The sequence below is a fragment of the Melopsittacus undulatus genome, chromosome 3 (genome assembly GCF_012275295.1).
Source record: "Melopsittacus undulatus isolate bMelUnd1 chromosome 3, bMelUnd1.mat.Z, whole genome shotgun sequence".
NCBI lineage: Eukaryota > Metazoa > Chordata > Aves > Psittaciformes > Psittaculidae > Melopsittacus > Melopsittacus undulatus.
This window is the reverse complement of record NC_047529.1, coordinates 32272424-32298114: the sequence shown is the minus strand read 5'-3', so window position 1 is coordinate 32298114 and position 25691 is coordinate 32272424. Positions and strand designations below refer to the sequence as shown.

Sequence of the window (25691 nt, the reverse complement as noted above, 5' to 3'; positions counted from 1 at the left end):
AAAACCATATAAAACCAAAATATTTATCTTCTCTAGAGCATAGTGGGTATTGGACAGAGGCTATAAGCCTCTGAATTTAACTGTTTTGAGAAGTCTGAACTGAATTTCATGCTGCACCAGCTATGATGCTCACACTGCCTTTATGTAAGTCAAAGCAAGCATGGACTCACTAATTCTGTAGTTTTTCTCCTATGAAGGGAACCAGCAGCCATATGGCCAATAAATGGATAATAAATCCATCAGTCTGGCTAACTCCATGCAAATAGCTTGAAACTTAACAGTCATCATCCTGCTCACCAAAAACAGTCATTAGGTAAGGTAATGCTGTGTACAAAGTAATATTCTTTTCTTTTTTTAAACCAGCCAGGCAAGGAGCAGACTGTTGTAACAAGCAATGTAGGGGAAAAAATGCTGAAAGTGTTTCCGAAAGATTTGGGAGTGGTAATTGGAAAAAGAATAAAAAATCTGAAAATTTGAACAACAGATCACAACAACAAAAAAAAAGGGGTGCAATGTCACAGTCCTTTGGATTTAAAAAGGTATGCTCATTGTTTTACTTAGTAAAACAACTTAGGAAAACCAAAACAAAACAAAAACAACAACCAAATAAGAGAGAACATTACATTGCACCAAACTTCACAGTTTTCATTCTAATAACTTTCACAATGTTCAGGAAGCCTCGCCAGGCACTGCACAAAATCTTCAAGGTCCTAATCTTTACTAATCTTTGTAAACAAAAATACATAAAGCAGATAAAGCTGAAACTTCACATCCGTCTCTCATGTGTTTCTCCGGAAGTTTGAGAATCTTTGGTTTTTTGCAATAAATTAAACATACATTTTCTTTTTAAAAGAACCACTTGATTCTCATTAGCAACAGTAATAATTCCATGCCAAAAAGAAATAAAATTTGGCAGCCTGATAAGCAAAGGAAGGAAAAGGAAATACTTGAGTCATTCCATTCCAGCTCAGCCAGCTCTCATTGCACCATCTCTTTGGATTGTCTTGAAACTTTGCCCATGTTTTCAATAATGAAGCCTGTAAAACTATTTTTGTAATGTTTTGGGTTTTTTTCATCAAATCCAAATGGAAGAAATTATAAAATTGTTGTTGATAAATAGAAACAACTATAGGACTTAACTTAGTTGTTTCTATATTACTGTATATATACACACACAGAGGCACAGTACATCTAGCATGTGTGTATATAAACACAGGCATACACACAAATACTTAAAATACTAACTTATTTTTATACATAAACTTCTCCAGAAATACAAGCAACTATATTTAGCTTGTGTGATAATAGATTTTAAAAGTCACATAAGTGGAGATTTTCTATAAGTGAAGTCTTAGCCTGTAAGGCTCCCTGGAAAAAGACTCAGCCCAGGAAGAATCAGAAGCCTCGGTATTACTCATGTATACAAAGGTAAGCATAAGTTCACATTTGTGAGATCTAAAGTGTACAAAATATTAAATATTTGATCACAAAATAATATACAAAGTGGGAAAAATACTGTAAACAAATACAATAAGCTTTGAAAGTCTCAGAAACTTGACTTCAAAAAGAAGTAATTGAAAAAATACTATCTTGAGAGATGAATCGAAACAGGTGAAATTTAGTTTGTTTTTCAATTGACAGAAAAAGAACTGGGGTCTGAAAACAATATAGCATTTTATTCCACCCATTATGAGCAGTAAAATATTCCTGTAAAAGGATGTTTTGTAATTAAAAAAAAGCAATTCTACATATCATGCACTATTTATCTTCTTTTTTTGTTCTGTTCTGAATAACTGTCTGATACTTTTTCATGTCATAATAGCATTTTTTTCTGTTTGTTTCTTTCTATAGCTTCCTTCTATCTTACCCTGAGCTCTGTTCTCTACTAACTATACTTTTTACCTCTCTGCTAGACTTTTAATCTTTTAAACTTGTTTACTTGCAAGCCAATCCATAAGCACATGTGGACAGCCTAATATTTATTTAATATCTACTTCACCAAGTTTTCTGCTGGCTAATGACATTGCCACCTCATCTCTTAATGAGTACTGACCTCACCTGGGGGAAAAGTCAGTAAGAGCTACTCAGAAAAAGGGAGGAGGCTGGAATATTTATTAGTAATATTTTTCTCTTAGGCATATGTTTACACACTGTTAGATGAGACACTCCTCCCACTGTATCTCAGATCCAAACCTGAATGATGCAAGGGATAGTCATCTTTCTGTTATTTTTCCACCAGCCTTCTTTGGGAATTAGAAGAAAGAGTATATTTACCCATGTCCATGCACCCATTCTTTCCAATGAGTAATCCCATGTTTGTCTCTGCTGCTCACCAACTTACTATTTGATGTCACTCATGCCCCTAAATTCCCCAAAGTAATGATGAAAATTGATGTAACTCATCACTTTCAATTTTGCTGCTGTTTGGGAAAACTGAGCCACAGTAAAGACACTGAAGCTACCTGTTAGCAGAATCAGAAAGACAGTAAAATATTTAAAACTGTGATTCTCAACTGGGAACTCAGACAACAATACTAAACAATCCCCTCATCTACGTAATCTTCATGGCTTTCCAAAATGTTTCCAAATAAAAAAATCTTGTGCTACCCCAGTCCAACCTCCCAAAGTTTTGAGAATTAGAAGGCACTACTGAAACAGCTAGAAAGTGAGTATTCTAGACAATACAGCTGAGTATAAAGAGACGTTGGTAGTAAATGGCGAATTCTCACAGTGCTGGAAGGTAACCAGTAGAGTTTCACAGGGAGATTTGCTGCATTGAATTTATTTATAAGTGGAAAAGGAATGAACAACAGCGAGCACAAAGTTTTGCTTTTAATTATTCTTCTATTTTAACAAAGTCAGACTAGGAAGAACAGCAGAAGGGCACATCAACATTCCATGAATGGCTATTGAAATGTAGACCTAATGCATGTTAATAATACAAAGTAATGTACACAGAGAAAAACAAACCTTACAAATAAAATGGTGGGCCTAGAACTGATCGTTACAACTTACAGAAAATATCTTAAGCTACACTTGATAATTCAATGAAAACAACAGTTCAAGAGATAGAAATATATTGGGAATTATTAGGAAAGCAACAGAAAATAAAAACAGAGACAATCCTAATCATAGAACAGTTAAGGTTGGAAGGGACCTTAAAGATCATCTAGTTCCAATTCCCCTGCCACCGGTAGGAATGCCTTCCACTAGACCAAGTTGCTCAAAGCCCCGTCCAACCTGGCCTTGAACACTTCCAGGGATGGTAACCACAGCTTCGCTGGACAACACGTTCCAGCATCTCACCACCCGCACAGCAAAGAATTTCTTCTTAATATCTAATCTAAATCTACCCTCTGTCATCTTAAAGCCATTCCCCCTTGTCCTGTCAGATATCTTGTCCTTTTCAGATATCTTGTAGGCAGCCTTTAGGTATTGAAGACTGTTAGAAGGTCTCCCCTGAGCCTTCTCTTTTCAAGGCTGAACAATCTGCTCTAATGCTGCTCTATAAACCCCTAATTAGACCATATACCAGATCAGTCCATCCAGAAACTGGGGAAAGTTATTATTTCCTCACCTCAAAACACAGCAGAGAGGGAAGGAGCACTTCAGATGTTAAGAACACAAATCTTTCAGTGAGAAGACTTCTCAACTTTAAAAAGAATGGAGAAGCTTAGATTCAAAGGTCTTAAAATCATTGAAGGCATTGAAATGACAGGGATCGAGTATGCACTGCCTCTTCTAATAGAGCTGGGAGACACCAAGTGAAGCTGATAACTTTTATGCTTCAAACAAAAGATGAGAGCAACTTAGACTATGCAGTTTGTATGGTACACCTTTCTCACTGAAAGTTATTAATGCAAGCAGCAGCTAAACTAGTTGAAAAAAGATTTGTGGAGGAGAAATCCATCAAGATTTACATATAATGGGGAAATGGTCTTTAGCTCAGAAAATCCCTAAACTGCAAATTACAGGGATAAATCAGTAAATGCTGCTCAATTCTGTCTACTTGTTTATAAGCTACACTTTCAGTCACCCTCAAAGAACAGACAGTAGATCAAATGGTTTTACTCATTACAGATATCTTAATGTAATTAAATACATATTTAGCATTTTGACACTCAAATGGTAAGTATTTACTTGTCAAAAATATATCTTAGTAGAAACAGATGAAAATCAGAAATTATATTTACTAACTGTAACATAATACAACATATTCCTCTGATAATGGTGTGTTAAAGGCACAGTAGGATACTTGCAGGAAACAATGGGGATGATTTTGCTCCACATGTTTTCCCATTCTTCAACAAAGAATCTGATGAGGGTTAGCTTGCTGTTAAAATAACAAAAAATACCTTGCTACTAATGGATCTAGTGATATGCAGATACATTCTGTAAATGAGGACTGTTTGGGGCCTTCGGCCGCATCCTTCAGCAGCTTTGCCTAATGTGTCCCAGTAAATGCCAAACACTCTATAAATGCTGTGCCCTCTGTCCCTGCTAATGACCAAGCACATCCTACAAGCTCTGCAAATGTCTCCTTAACATACTCATGCCTCAGCCTTGCGTTGTTCCATCAGCAATACAGAGAGATTGTCTAGGAATAGCTTTACAGGGTTCCCATCCTACACACCCTCCCAAGCTGTTTTGCTGGGGAGGTTTGGTATCTTTTGTTGTATCTGTTTGATTTGCTGATCCTCAGAGAATAAGGCCTAGTGGAGGAGAATACTCTCCTCTTAAAAAAAATTAACATACTTTAAGTTACTTTCTGTATTGTGTGTGACTCACAATTTCTGCAAGCAGCTTCTTTCTGATGAAAATACTATGCAAGCATTCTCTTCTGAAAAATACTTTTAGCTTTTGACAAAAAATATCAACATTTACATACAGATGTTTAAACCCTTATTGTTAACAGAAAACTAGTCAACACTTTCATGCTGGAGAATGCATGAATAAATTCCTAAATTGCTCAGACAGTAGGCAGCTTAATTCAGTTGTCCAAACAGCGGTGCCTGTTGTTGGTTTAGATGTCTTCGGCTGGGACATCTGTTGTGAGCAAGCAGATACGACTGATAGATATCTCTGTCCTTTTTGGAGAGGCAGCAAGACTAGAAATAATTTTTTCATGGAAATTCAAATAACGCTAGATAGTATGGCTAGTAAATGATAATTGATGATAAGGGGGCTTGAGCACCTACCATCTGAAGTCAAGCTGAGAAAGCTGGGGCTGTTCAGCCTGAAGAAGAAAAGGCTGCGTGGAGACCTCATAGCACCCTTACAGTATCTGAAGGGGGCCTATAAGGATGATGGGGAGGGACTCTTCATTAGGGATTGTAGTAATAGGACAAGGGCTAATGGGTTCAAACAAACAGGGGAAGTTCAGGTTAGATGTAAGGAAGAAGTTCTTTACTGTAAGGGTGGTGAGGAAATGGAACAGGTTGCCCCAAAAATGCTCCATCTCTGGCAGTGTTCAAGGCCAGTCTGGATGGAGTATTGGGTGATCCTTTCCAACCCTAATTATTCTATGACTGATTCTAAATGAAAGTGTCCCCTTTTGGGTGGGCTGGGTCCTGTTCCAGGACTATGGACTGTATTGATTACATTGCCACTCACAAGAAGGGAAGCTCAGGCATCAAAAATGGCTGTAGACTCCAGTATATAGACCTACATCACTATACATAGAGATATATATTGTAGCCACTTTAATTTGTGTTCTAATCTCAGACTGAATTCTGTACTTCAACACAAAATTTCTATGAAGGAAAACCATGAAGTAAGAGTATTTCTAATTGAAATAAACTTATGTTTTCCCCCTGTTTTTTGTAATTCAAGTAAATCATCACTGGTGCCTAATGCAGTTTGCTGCCCAGTCAAGAGTCTGTCAAGATCTGGGTTAGTATTCAGTTATTCTCAAACACTTCATAGAAACCTTCAGCATCTTCCCCTTCTTTCTTGAACACTAAGCAGGTATAAATCCCTGTCTTACCAAAAATCTTACACCAGTGTCGTACCTCTCGACTACCTCCTATATGTAAATTGATGCCCAGCAGTGATCAAGCTTACTCATAGTTCAGATTTGAGAGTACAATCCTTAGATTTTCACACTGCTGAGATGTATTTATTTGCTGTTCTAATTGCTTAATCTACTGGAATTTTTCTAAAAGGGTTTCAAAGATCTGAAAGGAAGCAACAACCCTACATTTTCAGATGAGAATGGGATGGTGGTTTCCTGAATGATAATGTATCATTTGCAAATCATAGATCTGCATATAGCATGCATCCTTTTGCTATAATAGCTGAGATACTACCACACTGACAGAATTCATACATACACCCATTTCTTTTCCCTAAATGCCTATTTAGAGGCATAATGCTATCACTAATCAACAGTGAAATGCAAAATGTCATTACTTTTTCATTACCCTTATCTCTTTAGTAATTCATGTATACTCCAAACAAATGCGTGATTTGTGTAATTCAATTGTTTTGTTGGAGATTTTTTTAATTGTATTAAGACAGATGTCTTTGAAAAGCATCAGTGGTGCTTTTCACCGGCATTGTGAGTATACATTAGATTCCACAGAAATTCTCATGGAGCTATGAAAAAAATGTTAAGTACTTCTAATGCAGCTATCCAGAAACTCGTTATAGAATTAAAAACTAACACTCTCCCTATTCCCTTTGGATGAATCCTTGACATTTACACTACAAACCAGAAATTCAAACAGGTAAGTAAAAAGGTGTGCACTGTAAACTATCAAATTTTTAGAATATGCTGCAATCATGTAAACAAAAGCAGTAACAAGCAACACTGAGACTGTTGCCTTCAATTTAATTTCAGTGACTACTTTCAAAAACTACTCACCCGCAATGACTGCAATCTCAAAAGTCCTGTTAGGCCTAATCACTTAAAATTACACTCACTTGAAAGGTGCTTTACTTACAACAGACACAAAGGATAGCTAAAGTAATAATTACCCATAGCAAATACTATTATGAGTAACTCATTTAGAAATAAAATTTTCTCCTCAATGATTTGTATGCCATTCTTAGTGCAAATCAAGTCCACGATCTTTTGTCAGTATCTGTCAATATTTATTTTGACAATATTTTTTAGTCAGTTTTTACCTTTTCTGCTTTTAAGAGAACACTAGTTTCTATTTTTGTTCAGTCTGTGAGATCCAACTACATGTAGTTATGCTTATACAGCTAGCAAAAATCTAGAGCATCCAGGTGTTGCCAAGAAAAACTGTGAACGAATTGTAGTATTGGTCTGGGTATGTGTACCTAGCCTTGTAGACAGGTTTGGATTTTGGTTATGCTTAAGCAAGATACAAATAGTAACATATTGTATCAATGCTCAAAGGACCCCAGTCAGAAGTACAAAGACTGTGAACTAGAAATTACTGTAAAAACACAGAAATCCCCCAAATAAACATAAGATGGAATACAATTCTGCAAAATCAGGACAGCAATAGTACTGTGTCCAGAATTTCACATTCCTCAACCATTTAAATGGTCTAATATAAATATGTTTCAGCAATTTCCATGAATACATGAACACTCTGTATTTAGTCAGATATGAAAGGAAACTTCCACAACAGTACTTAAGTCATGAAGTGGTTTTGCAAACCGCTTTGGAGATGGGCCTCCATTCTTAAGTCAGCAAGGACCTGTGGGCTAGGATGCCAGCCCTACTCCTATAAAGAGCCTGAGCAATCATCTCATCTTGGGTGAAATCACATGCCCGCACAAGGCTCCGTGAGCACTTTCAATGCTGGTAGAATCCACCGTGCAGAAGAAATGTATGCTGTGGATCCTTGCCTGCAGCAGGGAAGCAGAAAGTGCCAGAAAGTAGGGGAAGCAGCAGACAGTGAGAAAATGTACAGCCAGAAGTAGCACTGGCAAGGTCAGAAACTAGTAATATTATGAACAGTTTTCTCAAAAGAGAGACTGACATTAGGAGTGGACATTTTTGATATGTGGGGAAAAAACATTTGGCTCGTATTGCTGGTCTGGGCTTCATGCTGTTTTAATCCATGTAACAAATTATATGTGAAGTAGAGCAAAGTCAACTCAGCTGCCAAAATGGGATAGTTTTCAGAACCAGTGCTCAGCAAAAATCAACACAACTATATACTTAAAAATGAGGAAAAATTTATGGTGATTTTTTTTTTCAAAATTACTTTGCAGGGTCAATCTGTGCCCTAAGGATGAAACAAATTAAACAAGAATGTGGAATTTACCAATGCTAGTAAAAATGGGTTTAACCCATCAGCAACACATTTTGCAGGATTTCATGAGCCCATGTTTTAAAGGGGAATAGATTCAATTGAAATTGATTCATTATTTCTAATTATCTAGATATCAACACCACTGCTAAACACGTCTAATATACAGGCTCCACATGAAAGACAAATTGTCAGGGTCAAACCAGAGACGAAATAACTGCTTCCTGTTTTGATGCTGAAAAAGAAACTATTCTTGTGTATAGAAAGCCCTCTGTGGGTGATGGGTTACATCCATGAAGCGTAACATTGCTGTGTAGAACTGCACTTTTACATAGTAGAAAAAAAGGAAAAAAATATCAGTGGTAATTCAGTGAGTACTCAGACCTGTAATAATTATTCTGAAAGTACCTCCTACAGCTAAAGGTAGGCAATTCATACACAATAGGCAAACTGTTTATGTATAATTGGTACCTTCAAGCTACTTATTATTAAATAAACTGTAACATCATTCTTTGTCCCAGAGATTCATATTTTCTGGCCCATGTCCTCCTCACTCACAGTCTGTAGCAGAAGGAATAGAAGGAGAACTGTAGCAGAACTGGATTGATAATTCAGATTTGGGATACTAGACAATTTGATATATTAGTGGGGTTAGCCGAGTATAATGCTTGTATTGTTCATACTCCTCTGACTCACTGCAAGATTATAAATACCCACCATAAGGGGAGCTCCACCCCTGCTAGGTTTAACCTAACACTTTCTGCTGTTGCAGGCCGTTCTACCTATAACATGAAACCATTAAGACTTAACTCCATACCCTAAAGATTTTATTTATTCATTACATTTAAGAAGATTCACAAAACTAACTTTATACAGTTTCCTGTAATCTCAAGGCAAAAGGTGTTCTGTAAATGTACTTTGTTTCAAATGTAAGAAACATTAACCACCCACTTCCTGTACTGTTCCCTAAAAGGTTTACAAGTACTGCAGGACTAATCCCATTCTGCCAAAAGGCTGCACTTCTTGCCAAAGAGGGACTCAGTTAATGCTAAATGACTGTACTCTTCACATTAAATAATACTTGGATGCTGAAACAAACCAAGGCTTTATAGAACCCTTTTGAAAATATCTGACAAAGTCACAAGTCAATTTATTACAAGAGGCCCCGCAGAAAATTCCCAGGGCCAAGTTCTGCTAAGCTTCCACGGCTTTGTGTGTGTAAGGGAAGGACAGGGCTGGTGCCAAGAGTTTTCTGAGCCCAAATAACGTATAAACGGGTTAGTGGAACAAATACGCTCCTCAAGTAAGCCTTGAAACAAAATAGTGTGTGGTGTTTGTTTAGAACTTTGCATTTCTTACCGGCAAATACGGCTGGAAAGTAACTTTCAGTAACATCGTGAATTAAATAAATGACAATCATTGTCAATACTGAATTTTATTACCCACTCAGGCCAGACCCTGCAGAAGAACGACCGGGCACTTACACTGACACATTAGTGCATGGATTAGAAGAACATCAAATAATGGTCACAAGTCTCCGCAGGGACTTGAACCAGGTAAATTTCCAATAAGCCCAGGGTTTGGGTCCCGATCAGCTCATTCATCCCCACCACGTCTCAGAACTGAACAGAAAGTGCTACATCTATCCCCGTCGATTCCCCTGCCAGATGAACATGCTTTTAAGTGGGATACTAAGGAAGCAGCAAAATCCTCCTCGGGACGATTAAACTGGAGACACAATGGCCACAGGTTAACCAGAATATCCACCTCTAACCGTTCCTGGAAAACCAGGGCCACCGGCCAGACCCCCACTTCCCGCCGCCTAAGCCGGGCGGGGGACTCCAGGTTATCGCCACCCCGGGACCGGCCGCGGGCCCGCGCAGGCAAGGGGGGGGGGGGGGGGGGGGGGGGGGGAAGGGGCGGAGAGTCCAGCCAAGCCCAGCCTAGCCCCGGGCCGCCCCGCCGCCCCTCACCGAGAAGCACAACCAGCATCGGAAGGGGCGCCAGGGGCCGCTCGGGCAGAACCACAGCCGCGGGTCTAACCCCCTCCCCTGACCGCAGACAAAGGGCTGAGGTTTCACCGCCACCCAAAGTGCTTCCCACCCCAGGTATTCCCTCCTCCTCTACCCTCCCTCCACTCCGGTCCCTGCCCGCCCGGCTACTCACAGGATGGTCGTTTGGGGGGACACAGCGGGGACGCTCTCCAACATCAGATGCATGCAGCGCACCGTGGTGCGGAAGCAGAGGCAGCGGCTGGGGCACCACACGCTCCCGCGCTGCGGCGGCGGCGGAGGGGGCTGCGCGGCGGCGGGGGGAGCGAGCAGCACCAGGAACAGGAGGCAGAGGCCAGGAGCGGCCGCCACTTCTCGCCGGGCCATGCTGCGGGGCACGGGGCAGGAGGAGGAAGAGGAGGAGAGGGGCTCCGGCAACTCGGCGTCGCACCCACTCCGCTCCCCGGCAGCGGCTGCCGCTCTGGTCGGCGGCAGGACAATCCCGTCCCCCCGTGCACGCTGGAGGAGGGGACGGCTGTGGGCCCGCCCCGGCCGGCTGCGGGCTGGGCGGCCGCCACGCCGCGGGGGCTCCGCACCGCCCTGCGCACGCACAGCGGGGCAGCGCAGCGGGGCTGGGGTGGCGTTCGCTGCAGCCCAGCCCTCGCCTTCATCCCCAGGAAAGGGAGGGGTGAGGGTAGCCACTGAAGCGGGAGAGTGAATGAGCCTCGGAAGGGGAGAGAGGGGAAGCAAAATGAAGTGGAGGAGGGAAAGGAGAGGAAAACGAGAACAAAAAGAGGAGAAATTAGAAGAGAAAAAAAATAATAAGGGAAATAAAACAACACATCAAGTCTTTTCTGCTGTGGTCTAAAAGACACGTACACAATCCTCGGACTGCCCCTCTTAATGCTTCAACTTCCACTGATGAACCAGGAAAATCTGGAGGATTTGCCTTCAGTTGCACTTAGCTGACCGTTTTGGGTAGGTGTATACACCAGCAAGGACATGAACAGGACCATCAGAATGTCACTGTACTGATAAGAATAATGGTTGTAGCCTTATCTCCCATGATCTCACCACTTCCTCAAATCTTTCGTGATATCACAAATTTAGATAGCTTTTGAGATTTCTAACATTGCTCTGAATCTGTTGTACTTATATGATGTCAGGTCTTAACTAGATAGATGCCTCATCTCCAGCCCTCTCCATGCTTTGACTATCCCAGGTGAAAACACTGGAATGTCAGTTTTGAAATTACAATAACAGTGATCACAGCTAGCCTATGAAGTGTAACAACAACATATTCTGTTACATATGATGGGCGTCAGCACCCCCATTTCCACCCCAGAAATAAGCCATGGCACTACTGCAGGGTTGCCTTCATGCCTTTTTCTTCAAGGAACAATGTAGAAGCTGTTCTTGAAAAAAAAAAGCTATAACAGTTCTTACTCAAATTTTCACTGTGAAAACTTGGTTTTAGCATGAGCCAGGGAACTACTTATATTTTTAATGCCAAGTCAAACAACTCATGTAGGAAGTCAAAGCCTGGAAGTATGATACAAGTGCTGGAGATCACTGTTGGGCCCAGAATCAAAGTATGATTATATGAGTCATTATCTGTAACTGTCTTTCTGAAGTACTATTTGACTACATTCTTCCTTGAGTCACTGTGTTTCTCTTCTCTACAGTGAGACACAACTGCTTGTATCTTAAAAAGGAGTTAGCTAGTGGAAGCATAGAAGTGTTTTTCTTGTTCTAAGAAGTCCTGAATCCTTTAAAACATCTTTCAACTTTGCAGTGAGCTGGAGGCTGGCTAACTGGGAGCCTGTGGGCACAATCTGTGGCTGGAGATAAGGAAGGCTTATTGATGTTTATCTGGAACGTAACTACTGATTTTCTAGGGTAGTCAGAGACTCTTGTAAGACTTACCATTTAGATACACTTCTAAATTAGGTACGTTTCTAAATGCTGTTTTGGAGCTGGACATAATGTGCTATTTCAACCCATATAAGTTACTCAAAAAATCATATACATGGATACCAGCTGCTTAGCACAGGAGGATATCAACCTGAAGTAGAAGAGAGTTTACAGAAGAAAGAGGTTCATCACCTCAATGTCAATTAAGCAGGCAGCTGCTGTGGGTATCACCCCCTCTGTATTTGCAATCAGTTTTAGGATATGTGCATATCATAATCTGAAAATTAAATTTGTTTCCTGGTCCGGCAAAAAACCTCAAGCACTTTTGGCCTACAGCATGCAGGTGTTGGCACAAAGTAAGTTTTTGTGTTGGAAACGCCACTCACATTGGAGCATCTTGGTGGTTTTAAATGTGTCATCCTGCACTGCCCATACTAAAAGCGGCAGAACGTCTGAGGTTAGATAATTAAACACAGTAATACAGAGATACTGCTAAATTGGGATATTTGTAGCATTTAGGAAAATATGATTATTAGGAAAATATATTATGCTGTGGCATTTTGGTCCTTTATGGCGATCTCTTTCAAAAGTAAACACATAATCAAGATTGATTATGTTTTCTATAGCAAATTAAAGTTGTTCTGAAAAGATTTTAACATCTGTGGCTTTTCTAGACTTTGTACTATGCATTGGAGGTATCTGTGCTATAGATACATAATTCTAGGAGTGAGAGTAAAAGTGCATAGATATTTTTATTCTAATTCGGCAATTTACCCTTAACATGCTATATAGCATTCTTGCCATTTACTTATATGTAAACTCCAGGCACTTGGTTAATATGTTATTAATGCTTCATAAGTCAAGTAGGTTAGACTATTTTCATACCCAGTGGCATATGAGGTGTAAGGTTTATGGTTGGACTCAATGCTCTTACAAGTCTTTTCTAACCTAAACGATGCTATGATTCTGTGTTTCTATGATTTTAATATTCATTGCATGCTATTCTAAATCTGTGACAGGGAAGGTTTCTGATAAATAAGGCTTCCAAATGGTTTTGATATATCTTTCTAGTCTTAGCCAGCTTTCATAGAAGAATTTTTATAAAATGTGTAGGGTCATTTTTGTTGACCCTGCATATAAATATCCATGGGAAATTTGTCTCCTGTTTCTAATTTCTGTAGCTGAGAAGCTAACTGAAAAAAAAAGTATTTATGTTGGAAATTAGATATCTTTCTTTCCAAATGCTAGGAGAAATACTTACCTTATAGTTCAATATAGTGTAAATCTCCGTTGGCTTTTAAAACTTTCCTACTTCTCAGATTATTGTCAAATACTGCCACTTGCTGGTCTTATTCCATAGCAGTCATTTAGTTTTATAGCTTTTGCTTTGCTGAAGTACTAAAAAAAACCCACTTTCTAAAAGATGCATCAGTTAATACTTTTATCTTTTGTTTTGCTAAAACCTCAGTTACAAGAAATATAAGCTCACATCCTCTTGAGTTCAGTTTATATCTCCACATTAACATTATATCTCTGGATACAAAATAAGGCATTTAAGACATTTTAATTTGTCTTCAGATATCTGACAATGGAAATGCTTTGCATTGACTTTGGCAGACAAAGAATTATGCCCTAGTTTATTATTTAGGGCCATTTTGGTCAATAATAACAGCAACAGTCAAGAGGAACAGATTGTTAAAATAAATGATTAAAAAGCACAATAGAAATTTATATTTAAAGTAGTTTTATCATAATATACTGGCACAGGACCCTAAAGCTTAAATATCTTCAATCTTTTTTGTTTGTTTTTTTTTGTTTGTTTGTTTAATAAGGCACAAGCAAAACTTAGAGTGATTTTGAAAGCATGTAATCTTGCCTTTTATTTCTATTACATTTGCAAAGTGGATGTCATGGGGTAGCTGGATGGCATGTCAGCAAGTGTGCTAAACCCAGAGTACCAGATAAATCAATTATTTAAATTTATGAATGCTTGTTCATAAGCTGTTCCTAATTATCTAGGAAAGCTTATTTTATACTCATGAGTACTTCTTTAAATAACCTCATGCTTCCTCATAGTCAGATCAGTATAACTTCTCTGATCATGAGCATTCAAGAGTTTATTATATCTACTGGCCCAGCAAAGAATAAAAATGTTGTCTCCACAGAAGCCAGACTCACGTATCATTCTTCATCTCCTTCTTCCTGTTAGTTGTGAAAATGATGTTGTTGATACCTTTGAAAGATGGCATTCTCCTTTCCTGAACTTATCATGAATTTCTCTGGAAAATTATTCCTTCACTGGTTACATTATTAAAAAGATTCCCTCCAACTTCAAACAAAAGTGTGCCTAGCACTGGAATGCTCTAGGATTTGTGCACTTGCCTCATGTCTTGCAGATTAGATTACCTACATGAGCATTGCTTCTTTATACAAAGAAATTCCTGGGACAGGTGTTATATAAACTGTCAAAAAAAGATTGTCTTCCAAATTATCATTGAATGTTCACTTAAACCAGGCTACCTGGTGCTAGTGTATGTGTCCAATGAAAGATGCTTACCATCAGCCAGTATACCATATTTGCCAAATAATTCTGTTCTTTCAGACAATGTGTTTTAATGTGTCCTCCCTTTCAAAGAGACAGTTAAAGTGTAGCTATAGCAAATGGACCTTGCTAACCCATTATCTGACATTTAGGAAAATGTCCAAAAGCTTGGGGTTTTTACGAACTGTACAATATGGATCTATTAGATCTAATTGTTAAGGAATTTTTGATCACACACCACTATCACAAGTAACACAAGTGGGGGCAAAACACTTACCAACCTGCATTGGCTAGTGAAGTCAGACTTGAAAAGTAAACAGTGCAATAGGATAATCTGCTTTTATCGTTCTGGCTTTTTAAATTATATGCTAAGGAAAAAATATCAAATAAAAATGAAAAATAATATTAACCCTGCTTTGGCAAGCTGCTTAAAATGCAGGAAAACATAGGCTTTTACTCAATAGCCAGTTGATGTACTTAGTGAAGAGACTTTCCCAAGGGAAAATGTACTCAAATCAGTGAGCTCCTGGTTTCCCACAGAGTCATTTTCCTTACTATCAGCATAACGGGAAATTGGGTGTTATTAGTTTAATCCCATGCCTACACTGAGGAAATACTTCACCAGAAGAGATTCCAGCCTATTATTTGTACTACAGCTGTGCCTGGAGGCCTTAGCCAGGATCAGAGCAACCTGGACACATGTTTTATATACATAAATGAAAAGCAGTATCTTCTCTGAAGACAGACAAATGCAGTAGGACTGTGTCCATTTGCCAGATGGGTCCTGGCTACTGGGGTGCAGGGCCAGCCTGGGAAGAGTAGATTTCATCCCCAAGGAGAAGGAACTGCTGTGGGGAAAGCCAGGGCCCACTCTGAGGGTAAGCAGCCCTACTTTTAAGTCCTGCCCTGCTGTCCTAGGGAACCCCTACTGCTCTTGGCCATGGGGATATCAAATCCTAGGAAGGGTCCAGGAGGCAGTGTTGAATAAATCCTGTTGAACTCTCCAAAGCAGTGTAAGTATTTTCTGTTCTTAATTTTAAAAGAATGAGCATCATCAGGAGATTCATAGTCAGCAGACCAAGGGAAGCTGCTTTTTTCCTCAGCTAGTGCATGTTGAGGTCCCACCTGGCAGGACACATCCTGCTCTGGGCTCTCCAGATCAAAGGGGATGATGAGAATCTGGAAGGAGGACCAAGATGCCCAAGGGCCTTGAATACATGACCTAAGAGCATATGAGAATAGGCTGAGGCTATGCTAGTTTAGTCTGGTGAAGTGGGGCAAGATTGTGATCCACCAGCAATTTATGACACCTTGAAGAGAAACTATAAAAATTGATAAAGCAAAACAATTCTTTGCAGTGGTAGATGATATATACATCAATGTGCAATAGTTGTAACTTGAAGAGTTTATGTTGGGTATGGTGTCAAAACATTTTTTACCAGGATGGTAGTGGGACACTGCCATGGGTTACATAGAAATGCTGGAAATCCTCTTTTTGAGAGATTCTCCAGATTTGCTTAGACAAAGCCATGGCTGACAGGAGACAGTAGTGTCAATAATCATTGCCTGAGCAGGAGGCTTACCAAGATGACTTCAGGGATCCTCTGCAGCCAACATGTCTGTGGTTTTGAAATCAGCTGACTTGAGCTTTAGAAATGCCCATCTCTGCTAACAATCGGGTGAGTGTAGGTAACTAGCTTGGGCAAGATGCCTCACAAGCCTGAAAGGTGAGTCATTAGCAACTTTACCAATATAATACAATCTGGGACAGGAATGGTCTGCTCTAGTCATTATGGCCTTGGCTTCTAATGAAATGCAGTGATTCTTCTGGAGCAAAATTAATTTATCATAGTTTGATTGGAGTAATAATTGAACAGAAGTCTTTGAAAAAAAACAACAGAAGTAATGTGATACTTTAACAGGACATTAAGAAGAAAAATTGCTTATTTTTCCACATAGATTTTTGTGTTTAAAACCAGTAAAACAAAAAGATACAGTTCCTCAAACTTTCAGGTCAAATACCAGGGTATACAAAGAGGCAAGAAGGTGTGTTCAGCTAGGTTGTCTGAGATCTGGGCTATCAACAGACTTCCCTCAGCTCATCCATGTTTTCCTAGCTGTTCAAAGTCAGCAGGACTGTTCAACTAGGGTGGGCTAGCTCAATCCTGTTCTCTCCCTTAGGGTAGTCTTGATGTCCTCTAATTGCTCCCTAGATTGCCTAATTCCTGTCTGATCTTCCTCCTTTAGTCAACTTTGATGTTCTGTTGTTTGCTACAGGATATGTAAGTTATTAATTTGAACATAGACAAACAACTATGAAAAAGAGAACAAACCAAAAATCTTTGCTCCAGATGGCCAACTTTGATTTACAGTAGCAGTGAAATCAGGGTCTTGATTTGTAACTCAGGTTATTGTATCATGACCAAAATTTCATGACCATTCATGCTCTCTTCATGTTGGCCTTTGGATTTTAGAATGACCTGTCAGTGAGCAAAACAGCCTTAACAGATGCAAGGTTTAAATAAAAGTGAGCAAAACAAAGCCTGCTTAAGAACCAAATGGAGAAAAAACAAACACACAAACAAATCCAAATAAAACAAAACAAAAAAAACCCACCACAAAAAAACTGCAAACCAAAATACTATTAGAACTTGTAGCAATACCAGTACATTTTGCATGCAAATCAATGTAATGTACAGTTCTCTTCAGCTGCAAAGACAAATTATATCCTCAACAATCCTTCACTATCCTCCACTAATCATGATGTCCTATGCTTATCCACAAAATGGACATTTGGGTGTTTTGGTCTTCTTTATTTTTGCATAGCCTGTGGAAAGCAAAATTATTCCCATCCAGATCTGGCTGGGAGCAAAGATATATTTAAAATATGTCTGAGTTAAATGAGTTCAGGTCTATTATTTCTCCTTATAATATGAAACTTTAATTAGTTGGAAGAATATTAGAAAAAATAGCAGATTTTTTTTTTTCTGTTGAATTTTCTGGTATTGTTTTTTTTTTTCTTTCATTATCGTTCTCACAGTATTCTCACTGTCTCTTTTTTTCCTAGAAGAATAACAACAGCTAAAAAAAGCTGTCAGGAAATAATGACGGTAAAGAAGGAAGTTTGGATTTTTTTTTTTATTTTATTACTTTTTTGTTTTAGCTGAAAAGCAAATATTTTAAAAATACAGTTCACATGAAATATTCCATGAATTTGGAATGTTTTGTAGTAAAGATAGAATTCAATCTGAAATTTTAATTCATGTCTTCTCTCCCCACTGAAAAAATGAAAATATTTTTATTGTAAATATAGAATCATAGAATCATAAAATAGTTAAGGTTGGAAAGGACCTTAAGATCATCTAATTCCAAACACCCTTCCATGGGCAGGGACACCTCACACTAGACCACATCATCCAAGGCTCTGTCCAACTTGGCCTTGAACAACGCCAGGGATGGAGCAGTCACAACTTCCTTAGGCAAACCATTTCAGTGCTTCACCACCCTCACAGCAAAGAACTTCTTCCTTATATCCAATCTAAACTTCCCCTGTTTGAATTTTAACCCATTACCCCATGTCCTCTTACTACAGTCCCTAACGAAGAGTCCCTCCACAGCATCCTTATAGATCACCTTCGGATACTGGAAGGCTGCTATGAGGTCTCCATGCAGCCTTCTTTTCTCCAGCCTCAACAGCCCCAACTTTCTCAGCCTATCTTCACATGCCCCAAATATCACTTAACTAATAAATATATATATTGAACCAGTAGCAAAATGGCATATCATAATTTCAGTATCATTTGTAAGATCATTATGAACAACAGACTTTTAGAATTTTAGTTTGTATTTTTTTTGGAAAGACACCGGAATTAAAATGACACAGCTGTTAATTCTTCATTTCAGACTTTCTTTTTCATCCTTCTTAATGTTTTCCCTGCCTTTTTTTCTCAAGAGAACAACTTTTTAGGTCTTAGATTTAAAAAACAGAATGTTAGAAGGTGCTTCCATGATTCCTAATTCTGTTTTCTATTTTTGAGTCACAGTGTTAATTTTCTTTGATTGTTATAAATTTGTGCTATTAAAAAGTAATGAGGAACCCCGTGGTACAAGCAGAAGGTTTGCTCCTTCATGTGAATGCTGGGGCTTGAAGCAGTTGGTGTTAAAGAGGGTTGTAGCATAGAGCTGGGAGTCACATCTAGGAGAGGGTTCAAAGAGCTTCCTGAGATCAAGTGGCCTAAGTAAGGTCTGGATCAGTGACTCAGAAAGTCATTGGTTAGCTTAGGAGTAAGGATATGTGTGAAAGGAGCACATGGGAACATCTGTTTTATTTCTCTTCTAGCTGCTCTGAGCATTCCGTTTAAAAAATAAAACTCCTATCTTTGTTCACAGCCTTTTTGTGTGTTCAGAATCCTTCTGGTCTTCTTTGGAGAGCTTACTGTGAGGAGAATACCTAGGCAGATCCTCTTCAAAAACAGCTCTGCACCTTATCCAACTCATATCTTGAAGTCCTGCTCATTAAAGTCAGAGTTTCTCTTGACCTCAGTGAGATTTTGAGGGAGTGCATTCTAAACATTAAAACAGATCATTTAATAGACAAGTATTAACAATAACAGGTAGCATTTATATTTTACCTTTTTTCTATGCATTAGTTTGTAATCAGCATTTAAATATGCCTATTAGATTCCTTAGGAAATAGTGGATAGATTTGAATTACAGCTTGAAAAATCAAGTTTTAACCAGGATTTTCCAAATGCTGCATGTAAGAACAATAGTTTTCCAGCATGCTGAGCATCTCTGTTCAGACAGGTTCTGATTGTGTGTAGACAAGATGCACTATGGGATGGTTTGCATGAGCCCTTTCTATAGATAAGATCATGTCATGTGCAATTCTAGCAGCCTCACCTGAATCAGCATGTCCAATTAGAGGCGCAACCTTTGGCATGAATATTTCTATCACTTCTTGTTTATTTACACATCTAGTCTGAAGAAGAATCTCTTCTTATCCCAGTCAGTTCAAACCACTTTATAATCATACACAGTCACATAAGTTGACTACAAAACCTTAGCAGTTCAGCTGATGATGCAGTATCTGTTTTGAGTCGTACCACAATTTTGCTCCTTACTTTAAATATTATGCATCAGCTGTCCAACAGTAAATGCAACTGCTTAAAAAGAAGATTACTTCTTTCTTCTTTCTGGAATTAATTATTCTTACAGACAGTGTATTCCAGACCTGCCTGCTAAGATAGAAATCCAGCTAAAGTTATTTTCAGAAATAGTTCTCACATGTATTCTAATTACCACAGATGATGCAAAGGAGAAAGAGTGGGATAACGGGAAGTGAACATCCAAAAATAAATACTTTTTTTTTTTGGGGGGGGAAGGGGGGGGGGGGGGGGGGGGAAGTAGTTAAGCAGGATATAAGTAAAGAGGTGAAAATAAGGAAAATTTACACCTGACAAATAAATTTCTCCTGAACAGGCTTAAAGTAGTTTGATTTGCTGTTATTGGTGTTGACATGCTGGACATGTTGGTTTCCTGGGTGGAGTAACAAAAGTAGTAACCTTTTGTGATAGTAATACTGTGACCTTTGCTTTTTGCGGTTCACTGAAAGTTAGTGAAATGTGAGCTAAAAGATAAAGTTCTTTCTTGGTCAAAGAGGCATACCACAGAAAGGCTCTCCTGCTCCATCTTTTCTTAGGAAGCAGTAAGTTTTGGGAGATCAGAATTTTTAATCTAAAATTTTAGATTAAATTTTAACTCTAAAAATGTTTCTGGGTACATATACATGAGAGGTGAATAGGTATCATGCCATGTGTAATCAGAAAAACTGGAACGTCTATTTTAGCAATAAGGTTTAGGTACTACACATATTGCTGAGGTGAGTAGCTCAAGAGAGGACGCCTTCAACACCTCAGCGGGGGGAAGCTCAGTGTCCAGGGGCCTCAACTCATAGCAGCAAGAACCACCGAGGGAGCCTCAGGTCTTCAACAGGACTCACGCAGGAGCGGGCAGCTCAGCTGACGAAAGCAGCTGACTCACAGCGGGCAGAGCCAGGAGGAGCGGCACTAGCCCTGACTGGGTAAAAACCCGCCCCAGGGAGAGCGGCGACCACGACGGGTCTAGGTAGTTTGCGTGGGAGGGAGGGAGAGAGGGATGGTGAGATGCAACCTTATGACCAGGGCCCTGACTGGGAGCTCTGCTCTGGCTGCCCCAGCAGTGGTCAGCGTAGGCACCCAGACAGAGCCGATGAGAGGGGAGGCTGCAGTGCAGAGCTAGGAATGTAGAGAGTGACTGCACTGGTCTGGTGAGGGGAGGGTGCACAATGGGCAGGGCTCTGCTCAGTGGTCCCTGGTGGAGGTCCTCATGCAGCAGGGGCTGAGCTGCGGGACGCTGTCAGTAGCTGAAAGACGTCAGGGAAGCTGAGAGGAAGCAGGACTGCTTGCTCCAGGAACAAACTGTGCAGGGGCTTCAAGAGTCCCCTGTAGCTCATGGAGGAAAGACAGAGGCTGTTAACCCAGGAAACTGGGAAACAGTAATAAAAAAAAAAAAAAAAGAAAACAACAAAACAACAAAAAAAGGAGGAAGACGACAATTAAAAGCAAGGGGCTTCCTCCTAAATCTGTTGTCCTCACCCAGAATCGCTGTCCTGCAGGGGGCTAATGGGGAAACACACTTGCACCACAACGAACCAGCTGATGCACTGGTAAAGAAGATCAGTACTGGTGCTGCCAGGAGGTCACAGTGATAAGGGACTCTACTTTGAAAGGCACAGAGGCACCCATCTGTTGGCCTGACCCAGTCCCAAGGAAGATGTGTTGCCTACCAGGGGCACAGATCAGGGATGTTGCAGAGAGGCTGCCTGCTCTAGTAAGTCCCACAGACTATTACGTACTTGTAGTGATCCATGTGGGTATCAGTGATATAGATAGCAGTAGCCTGGAGAACATAAAGGACTACAGAGGCCTGGGAGAGGTGGTTAGGGGCTCCAGAGCTCAGGTAGTCTTTTCATCAATTCTCCAGGATAAAGGGAGGACCTTGAAAAGGGAAGGCAGATTTGCCAGGTCTACTGGGGGCTGGTGGAGCTGGTCTGACAATGAAGGGGAAGAGTGGTTTTGGTAGGAGGCTTGGCAGACTGGTCAAGGATGCTTTAAACTAGATGTGTTGGGGGAGGGGGACATCGATCCATCCCAGCACACCCAGTCAGTTGCCAGCACCTATAATAAATGCTCAGAGCATTGTAGTGATCTTCCAGATACTCCAGCCAATAAGACAGCTTCATTTGGAGCTCGGGTCAGATGCCTCTATACAAACAAACATAGCATGGGGAACAAACAAGAGGAATTAGAGATGTGGGCACATCTGAAGGGCTATGATATAATAGACATCACAGAAACATGGTGGGATGGCTCCTTTGACTGGAGTGTTGGAATGGAAGGTTACGGGCTTTTTAGAAAATACAGGCCTGGCAGGCAGGGAAGAGGAGTTGCTATTTATGTTAGGGATAGCCTGGAGAGTATGGAACTCTGGGACCTGGGGACAGATGATCAGTTAACAGAGAGTTTGCAGGTTAGGGTTAAAAGGAGAACAGTGATGGGAGACATTACTGTGGGGATCTGTTACAGACCACGTGATCAAGAGGAACCTGTGGATGAAGCATGCTACAGACAAATAGGGAAAGTCTCACTCTCATAGGCCCTGTTCTCATGGGGGACATCAACCACCCTGATGTCTGTTAGAGGGAGGGTATGGCCTGGCACAAGCAATCCAGGAGGTTTCTCAATTGTGTGGAGGACAACATTCTTCTGCAAGAAATAGAGGAGCTGACAAGGAGAGGTGCCCTGCTTGATTTTGTGCTCACCCACAAGGAAGGGCTCGTTGGAAATGTGACTCTCCAGGGCAGCCTTGGATGCAGCAATCACAAGATGGTCAAATTTGAAAACCTCAGGACAGTGAGAAGAGTGTGCAGCAAGCTCACTGCTCTGGACTTCAAGAGAGCAGACTTTGGCCTCTTCAGGAACCTGCTTAGTAAAGTTCCATGGGATATAGCCCTAGAGGGCAGGGGGGCTCAAGACTCTTGGTTGATATTCTTGGTTAAAAGGGTGGTGTTATAGTCAAGGGTTTGGGTGTCTTGGACATGGGGCCCAAATTTGTAGGCCAGGCCTACTGGGGTCTGGTGGAACTGCTCTGATAAAGAAAGGGAAGAGTGGCTTTGCTGGGAGGCTTGCCAGACTTGTCAAGGATGCTTTAAACTAGTTGTGTTGGGGGAGGGGAGCATCATTCCATCCCAACACACCCAGTCAGTTGCCAGTGTTGTCCAACATTGTCAGTGTTGGAATGGAAGGTTATAGGCTTTTTAGAAAAGATAGGCCTGGTAGGAGGGGAGGGGGAGTTGCCCTTTATGTTAGGGATAGGCTGGAGAGTATGGAACTGTGTCTGGGCACAGGTGATCAGTTAATAGAAAGTTTGTGGGTCAGGGTTAAGGGGAAATCGGTGATGGGACACATTACTGTGTGGATATGTTACAGACTGCCTGATCTAGAGGAACCTGTGGATGAAGAACTCTACAGACAAATAGAAAAAGCCTCACACTCTCAAAGCCCTTGTTCTCATGGGGGACTTTAACCACCCTGACATCTGTTGGGGCGACGGTACGGCCCAGCACAAGCAATCCAGGAGGTTTCTCGATTGTGTGGAAGACAACTTCTTTCTGCAAGCAATAAAGGAGCCGACGAGGAGAGGTGATCTGCTTGACCTTGTGCTCACCAACAGGGAAGGGCTTGTTGGAAATGTGACTCTCCAGGGAAGTCTTGGATGCAGTGATCAAGAGATGGTCGAATTCAAGGTCCTCAAGACAGTGAGAAGAGCGTGCAGCAAGCTCACTGCCCTGGACTTCAAGAGAGCAGACTTTGGCCTCTTCAGGAACCTGCTTAGCAAGGTTCAATGGGATACGGCTCTAGAGGGTAAGGGGGCTCAAGACTCTTGGTTGATATTCAAGGATCACCTGCAACAAGCTGAGGAGTGTTGCATCCCAACTAGAAGGAAGTGCAGCAGGAGGGCCAGGGACCTCCTTGGATGGATAAGGAGCTGCTGAGAAAAATTCACAAGAAAAAAGAGTCTTATAAAAGGTGGAAGCAAGGACAGTTGGCCTGGGATTAATACAGGGATGTTGTCCGGGTAGTTAGGGATCAAGTTAGGAAAGCTAAGGCCCAATTGGAGCTAAACTTGGCAAGGGATGTTAAAGATAATAGGAAGGGATTTTATAGGTATGTAGTGGCTAAAAAACAGACCAAGGATGATGTAGGCCCCCTCCGGAAGCTTTTGGGAGAACTGGCTACACAGGACTTGGAGAAGGCTGAGGTTCTGAATGGCTTCTTTGCCTCGGTCTTCACTGGCAAAGACTCCGACCACAGCCCCCGAGTCTTGGAGGGCGGATGCAGGGACTGTGAAAACTTAGACCTTGGGCCCACTGTACGAGAGGATCTGGTTCGTGACCATCTTAAGAACCTGAATGTACACAAGTCCATGGGACCTGATGAAATCCATCCGCGGGTCCTGAAGGAGCTGGCGAATGAAGTTGCAAAGCCACTGGCCATCGTATTTGAAAAATCATGGCAGACAGTTGAAGTTCCCGATGACTGGAAAAAGGGAAATATAACCCCCATGCTCAAGAAGGATAAAATTGATGAGCCGGGGAATTACAGACCAGTTAGTCCCACCTCTGTGCCTGGCAAAATCTGGGAGCAGATTCTTCTGGAAGGCATGCTAAGGCACATGAAAAACAAGAAGGTGCTTGGTGACAGTCAGCATGGCTTCAATAAGGGGAAATCCTGCCTGACCAATTTGGTGACCTTCTATGACAGGGCTGCAGAACTGATGAACAGGGGTAGAGCAGTTGATGCCATCTACCTGGACTTGGGCACAGGGTTCGAGACTGTCCCACGCAACATCACAACATCCTTTTCTCTAAATTGGAGAGAAATCAGTAGACCACCTGGTTGGTAAAGAACTGGCTGAAGGCCGCACACAAACAGTTCTGGTCAATGGCTCAATGTCCAGCTGGAGATCAGTAATGAGTTGTGTCCCTCAGGAATTGGTGTTGGGACTGGTCTTGTTCAACATCATTGTCGGTGACATGGACAGTGGGATTGAGTGCACCCTCAGCAAGTTTGCCGATGACACCAAGCTGTGTGGTTCAGTTGATACGCTGGAGGGAAGGAATGCCATCCAGAGGGACCTTGACATGCTTGTGAGGTGGGCTGATGCCAATCTCATGAAGTTCAACAACGAGAATTGCAAGGTCCTACACCTGGATCAGAGCAATCCCAGGCACAGCTACAGGTTGGGCAGAAAAGAGATTCAGAGCAGCCCTGCGGAGAAGGACTTGGGGGTGTTGGTCAGTGAGAAAATCAACATGAGCCAGCAGTGTGAGCTTGCAGCCCAGAAAGCCAACCGTATCCTGGGCTGCATCAAGAGGAGCGTGACCAGCAGGGCGAAGGAGGTGATCCTGCCCCTCTCCTCTGCTCTTGTGAGACCTCACTTGCAGTATTGTGTGCAGTTCTGGTGTCCTCAACATAAAAAGGACATGGAACTGTTGGAACAAGTCCAGAGGAGGGCCATGAGGATGATCAGGGGACTGGAGCACCTCCTGTATGAAGACAGGCTGAGAAAGTTGGGTCTGTTCAGCCTGGAGAAGAGAAGGCAGCTTGGAGACCTCCTAGCAGCCTTCCAGTATCTGAAGGGGGCCTATAAGGATGCCAGAGGGGACTTTTCATCAAGAACTGTTGCAATAAGACAAGGGGTTTAAACTTAAACAGGGGAAGTTCAGGTTAGATGTAAAGAAGTCCTTTACTGTGAAGGTGGTGAGGCACTGGAATGGGTTGCCCAAAGAAGTTGTGAATGCTCCATCCCTGGCAATGTTCAAGGTCAGGTTGGACAGAGCTTTTGGTGACCTTGTCTAGTGTGAGGTGCCGCTGCCCATGGCAGGGGGGAAGAAACTGGATGATTTCAAGG

The 25691-nt window shown here is 41.2% G+C and overlaps 1 protein-coding gene across 1 annotated transcript in view; it reads right to left on the bottom strand.

The window, feature by feature from the left end:
* Positions 1 to 10716, bottom strand: part of PXDN (peroxidasin) — an 81780-nt gene extending 71064 nt beyond the window's left edge. The window contains exon 1 of the mRNA XM_005153329.3: positions 10398 to 10716. Coding sequence (XP_005153386.3) covers positions 10398 to 10609 — 212 coding nt within the window. The 5' untranslated portion in view covers positions 10610 to 10716. The remainder of the gene's footprint in view (positions 1 to 10397) is intronic.
* Between the last annotated feature and the right edge of the window lie 14975 nt (positions 10717 to 25691).